This window comes from Sinocyclocheilus anshuiensis, unplaced genomic scaffold (assembly GCF_001515605.1).
Source record: "Sinocyclocheilus anshuiensis isolate Anshui unplaced genomic scaffold, SAMN03320099.WGS_v1.1 scaffold843, whole genome shotgun sequence".
NCBI classification, from domain to species: Eukaryota; Metazoa; Chordata; class Actinopteri; order Cypriniformes; family Cyprinidae; genus Sinocyclocheilus; species Sinocyclocheilus anshuiensis.
The window spans coordinates 428,982-435,728 of NW_015547670.1; the positions used below are offsets into that span (position 1 = coordinate 428,982).

The following is a 6,747-nucleotide window of genomic DNA, read 5'->3' on the forward strand; positions in this document are numbered from 1 at the left end:
GTTTTAACAGGGGGGCAAACACTTCTTCACACAGGGCCATGTAGATTTTGTTTTCCCTTAATAATAAAAACCTTCATTTAAAAACTGCATGTTGTGTTTACTTGTGTTATCTTTGACTAATATTTAAATTTGTTTGATGATCTGAAACATTAAAGTGTGACAAACATGCAAAAAAATAAGAAATCAGGAAGGGGGCCAACACTTTTTCACACCACTGTATATCTTACAATTCCAACTTTTCTTCTCAGAATTTCAAGTTTATATCTTGCAATTCACAATTCTGTTTCTATTTTTATTCTCAGAATTGTGAGGAAAAAAGTCAGAATTGTGAGATAAAACATTGCAATTGCCTTTATTTTCTTTATCCCGTTCCAGAAACAAGAAAAAAAAAAAGACATCCCAGAAATAATGAATCTCTGATCCTTTTTTATTGCTCATCAAGGAAATTGTGTGACATTCTGGAAGTACTTACAGTTCTTTGTGCGAAATCCCTCAATCAGTGTCCTGGCTGAAGACAGACACTTTGTTCTTCAGTAGTTGATCTGGGAGGGTCCGACTCATGGTTGATGTGTTTTGAATCAATTCTTTGTCTCACCTATTTTCATTTCCTCACTGATGAATGTCGGAGTGAATGTCGGCAAAATAACAATTTGAGTTTTTTTTTCCCCCGTCATTGTGAGGCTTAATTGCTGAGGGGGTTTGTCGTAGCAGGTAATAATGTGTATGCAGTGGGCGAACTCTCCCAACCGCTTTTGTTGTCTTTGTGAAGCCTGCTCACTCTAGTCTGCACAAATCGTCTGCTCTACTCAAAAACTGTGTTTACATACTTTTTCACGATACATTTTTTTTATAAACAACTATATGGTGCTCAACTGCGCCCTAATTCCTCTTCAGAGCTTGATCTGTTAACTTCTTGAGTACTGAAGGCCTTGTGCTTATAAAGGCCATCATCATTAAGCGATTTTAATCATTTAAAAAAAGTAGGCTTTTCAAGTATTTTAAAGCATTATATTTACTAGCATTTTTGCATTTCATTATAGTAAACGTTTATCCAAGCACACTCTGTACTGATGGTACACAGGTGGCATAAAAGTATATTTTAGTGCACTTTAGTTATTTTCTTTCTGAAGCTGATCTATTCACGTGTTTGTGGAGAGGTCTAGAGTACTTTAGGCCTTATAAAGGCCATCATCATTAAACTATTTTAATCATAAAAAAAGATTATAACTGAAAGCAAAAAGAATATACAGAAACTTGGGAGACATTTAAGCATTCAATACACCAAAACAACATCTTCGCAAAATCAGCTACTAGAAAAGAAACTGATATTGTAGACATTAATTGGGTTAGAAAAAACACCATGGTTCATTTATTCTTCCTAATATTCATACACCGTAAAATATGGTAAAATTGTTACCTTGAAGAGCTATTTTTTTTTACATGATTTAATTCATTAAAATTAGTTTTGTTGGAATAAATGAATGCATTTAGGTTGATTCAGTGATGCTAAATAAACCAGTTAATATAGATTCTACTTTTTTTTCAATAGGCTTATATTTTTGCAAGTATTGTTAAAGCATTATATTTACTAGCATTTTTGCATTTCATTATAGTCAATGTATTAATTCAAGCACAGGTGATTGACTGCACTGATGGTTCGCAAGTGGCATAAAAATATATTTTAGTACAATTTTTCTTTCCTCACTTTGTTGGTGAATTGTAAACGGAAATCCGTGTTTTGCCCTCAAATGGCTCTCACAAAATGAATAATACATGGTATGTTACTATGATTTCATCCATGAATCTGGATTGACTATGTGTAAAACATTGCTGTAGTGGATGCAGGTCTCAGAGGGTGTGACTGCAGATAGATGCTGTATTTTGGTGATACTGAACCACCTTTCTCTTGCCTTTATGAGGGTGTTGTCTCCTCAAGCGCACTTGATTAATGTGCTCTAGGCTTTAGCCAGACTCTGTTGTGCAACATAGACATGGTCTATTGACAGTATCTGAATCATGCAGATATCACGAAAGGGCTGCTTGAACTCATATGAACTGCTTTATATTGTGATGGTTGAAATAGAATTATATTTCTCGCCCCCATCATTTTTTTAATGCAATAAACAGCTGACTAATCCTTGAATGTGTGTGAAAGGCAGCACAGTCACGTGGAATAACACACATTTCAACATCCTTACCTGAAACACCTCAGATATTCATTACAGTTAATGAACAGGCTAAATTAACTAGCTAAAGTTTAATTCATTTATTAGTTTATTGAGAATTTGTGATTTATTGCGAAATTATCTGAATGGAAAAAATTGGTGTAGAAACAATTTTCATTCAAATTGCTAGATTACAAAATGAATCACAAAGAATTGGTAACATGTTGAATTAAACATGAATTTTTTTTCAAACTCCAATAATAATTAGAAACATATATTTTTACAGTAATAGTCAATTAAAAGTAATTGATCAGCAGATGATTTACTTTAAATTTTAGTGTTTTTTTTATTTAAATCATGCATTGTAATGTACCCTTAATTCAACTTTGCTTTCCTGTTTATTTCAGTATTTTAGAAATGTAATATATAAGCGATTGATATTGGAGAAAGAAAAAAAAGACACATAGATGTCCATATCTGTATCGCTTGTCGTTGAATAATCTCATACCCTTTTAAAAACCATGCTTTTTGGCACGTAAACAGTACTTCATTTGTAAACGTGTTTGACCTCAGAGTGATACTGTCCTTCTCAAACACAGGTCTGCAGACTTTTCAAAACAGTCTGTCCGTCTCTGCTGTTCTTTATGAAAATGTACGGCACAGTCTTGCATGCGAGGTCAGAGACCGGGCAGATTAAAGATAATGTGATATTTCTAATCCCAGATTGGCTCACTTTGAGTATACTTAATTTATCTTAAATATATCTGTGCATTCATTATGGTTTCAGTAAGAGATTTTGGTGTTGGTTGATCTAAAATGATATTGAATTTATTACTTTAATGTTATACCGATGGTGTTTTCATTGGCTTTTATATGTATGTTAGACTGTCACCTGTCAAGCCATTATTTACAAAGAATCTTTTGATCAGTTCTTCCTCTTAAATTATTGCCTTTAAGGCATTAATCTTTGTACATTGTGTTGACAAAACCGCTTCGAGCTTTATGCTTTTGCGGTTTGTCTCGAGACACATGATAGTTTGTTTCCTTTTTTTCTCAAACCTGCTTTACCTTTATTTAACCTGTATTTTCTGTTCAAGGCAGTGACTTTGAGGCTGGATTTAGGCATTGAATTAAAGCAGTTGACACATTTTATGATACAATGCACTATAGAGTGTATTTTCCATGGTGATGGAAATAAACAAGAACTTTAATCAGTGACAAATGCTAACAGAAAAACTCCTCAAACTAGCTAAACACACTCCATATCAAAGCATTTACAGTGGACCTAAAATGTATTTGAACACTTAAGAATGCATGGATGCCTTTGCATTAGATAACAGATATTAAACTGAATGGTTTAATAGCACTGTCATGCAAAACATTTTACAAACGGAAGATTGTTAGGTTTTAAATGATACAATAAAAACCATTTAGACACCTTCTGACTTTTTCAAATGTTAGTGAAACATCTACATCTACTACAAAATAACTTCAAAAGATTGTGTTTTGGCAAATACCACTTTTTGGTTTAATATTTTGTTACCTAAAGCAATAAAATTCATAGATTTTAAGTGTGCATTACTTGTCCAAATACATTACTGTACAACATTAAAAAAGGACAGATATGACTACAAATGAGAGAATGTCTTTTGAGTGAATTGTCTATGCTTTGGCTCAATGATCGTTATTGAAATGATAGATAGTGAACATCAGTATATCATATTCCTTTTTTGGCTTCATGGTCATTCTATAGTTTTTTTTTATACATTCAGCATTTTTAATCCATGGAGGAATAACAGTTTTGTTTACTCTGTTCTCTTCTGCATACATGAACTTTGGCTGTATGTCTGTGTCTCCACAATCACTTTCCACATGATGCTATAACTCCAGTAAATCAGTGCATTAAACCACCACTTAAAGTGTTTCCTGAGACCCACGGCTGGAAGCAGAACATGTAAGGATAGTAAGGGAATGACTGGTATAATGGAGGAACAGACGGACTGGGCAGCTCCTCGGCGTTGTATTGCCTCTGGTCGTTTCTCACCAGTACTTTCACTGCCACTCTCTTTGCCAGTGTTGTCGTAGGAGTTAACGCGAGCTCGGCTGCCATTTGTCGGCGCTTAGTTTTGTATCTCCTGTTCTGGAACCAGATCTTCACCTGTGTCTCGGTCAGTTTGAGCACTCCTGCCAGGTCGGCCCGCTCTGGGCCGGACAGGTACCGCTGCAGGTTAAAGCGCCGCTCCAGCTCGTATACTTGTGCGTGAGAAAACGCTGCCCGTGACCTTTTTTTGCTCGATTTGGGGTTGTTATCTTCAAAGTTGCGGCTCTGTGATTTCTGTTGGTCCATGTCTGTATAGATGGATAAAAAGAGGTTTAGGCTTTGTTTGGAAAATCACAGGCCTTTGTGTTACATACAGTAGTCCATATGAAAATTAAAATCTTAAAATAGTCGTACAATATTGAGGAGTGACTTCAGCTTCTTTACCTCGGGCTTTTTGTACTGTCTTAAATTTTGATATATGTGACTTTGGACCACAAAACCAGTCTTAAGTCGCTTGCATTTGTAGCAATAGCCAAAAAAAACATTGCATTGGTCAAAATTATCAATTTTTCTTTTATGCCAAAAATCATTAGGATATTAAATAAAGATCATGTTCCATGAAGATGTTTTGTAAATTTCCTGCCGTAAATATATCAAAACTTAATTTTTGATTAGTAATATGAATTGCTAAGATCTTCATTTGGACAACCTTAAAGGCGGTTTTCTAAGTATTTAGATTTTTTTGCACCCTCAGATTCCAGATTTTCAAATAGTTGTATTTCGGCCAAATATTGTCCGATCCTAACAAACCATACATCAATAGAAAGCTTATTTATTCAGAAAAATTGACTATTATGACTGGTTTTGTGGTCCAGGGTCACATATTACTTTGATATATAAACTGTGTAAATTAGTGTCAAGTGCAGAGCTATAATTTAAAACATGAATATGTTAAATGTTGTAAATTAATTTATTGTTGTAATCAAATACTTCTTCACAATAATTATGACAGTCCTATGTAATTTTAAATCATTTAATTCATTTTCTTTTTACTTTAAACAGAAAATAAAATTGGAAACAAATATAGAAATACATAAATCATATGGACTAACAATTAAAAGGCATAAAAAAAGGTGTTAACATATATTAAAAGCTTGTGTGGATGTTATTTGATCAAATATTATTAAAAACTATTATTAAAAAAGAACGCTGAAGATACCAGTCCTGTCATTTAATTTTCACTAACATGATTATAAATCTAATTTCTATATAAATCTAATGTTTCTCTGTGTAAAAATATTTACAGGTATTTACAAGACAAAAACCGTTTTTTGGGTAAGAAATTATCATTTCATTTATGTCTTAGATTTGTATCATGTGTGATGTTGTGTGTAATGATATGATGTTTAATTTTGTTATATTGGACCCACAAATAAAAAAATAAAAATGTTTATTAGCTCATATATATTTGTCACAATTGCGACTATACACACATTTGTTATGTTAAAGATTAGTCTCTGTTTTACTTATATAATTGTTTCCAGTTGCATTTAAAATGCTTCATATACGTGTGCCGTTTTTAATAAAAATGTTTTAAGCTGAAATTGAGTGATGCAAATTTATTATTTTTGGGAGGGAAAACATGGATTACCACAATAAATTAATGCACAATGTCTAAAAATGTCAGCTACTGATAACAGCACTCTTATTATTGACGTTAATTTACACAGTGTATTCATCTGTAGCAGACAAATATGGGAATATCAAAGTTTGCCACACGTACAGTGCAAAAAACATGGTAATAATAACTAAATGTTTTACAACACTACCCAATCTCCCATCTAGGCTATATATACGTGAAGTGGTCTTAATGTCTCACCGTGTCGTCTTTCGAGTGAATTGTCTTCTCCTGTTGATTCTTCCTCACATGAATGCTGGTCAGAGGATGAGGAGTCCAGCCCGAGCACACAGGAAGAGATGCGCTCAGCTCCAGCGGTCCCCACCGGCAGAGATGAGCTTGAACAAACCCGCGTCTCTCTCTCTCCGTGAACCTGCTCATCTGCGTATTCCTCATCAAGAGCGCTATTTTTCTCGCAAGCAGGTCCTCGGTTTAATATGTTGTGAATGGAAAAGGAGGTGCGGTTATTCGCCATTTAAAACATACCCTACGTAACCTGCTCGATGGCCTGTAGTTTTGCGCTTTTATCTGGGAAGCTCCTGCGCTTTCATGGCGGTGAATTAGTTCACAGTATAATTGCTTTCCTCTTTGCGTGTCATTTCATTGCGGCAAAACGTCTTCTGACCCAATCAACGAGCAAATGTCAGAAAATGCCATGTGTGCATCAGTTTCCTCTCTTCCCTTTCCAGACACAGTGCCAATGGGCTTTCTGGAGCAGTTCGCTCCTCCCTCTAAACTAGACGTGTAGAATTGAACACCCATCGAAACTGTTTACTTGTTTACTACCACATGCTCTTTCTGGCTTTGTTGGGTTTGAAGACATTTTTTCGATGACAAACAAGGATGTCCGAGACGATAAAAAA

General features: G+C 34.5%; 1 protein-coding gene across 1 annotated transcript; it reads right to left on the reverse strand.

Annotated features, from left to right (window-relative positions):
- Positions 1-4,059: 4,059 nt before the first annotated feature.
- Positions 4,060-6,359, reverse strand: LOC107702730 (homeobox protein zampogna-like). Its single transcript, XM_016505134.1, has 2 exons — positions 6,086-6,359; positions 4,060-4,514 (listed from the first exon to the last, which is right to left on the reverse strand). The coding sequence occupies exons 1-2, from the start codon at positions 6,357-6,359 to the stop codon at positions 4,060-4,062; spliced, it is 729 nt and encodes a 242-aa protein (XP_016360620.1).
- Between the last annotated feature and the right edge of the window lie 388 nt (positions 6,360-6,747).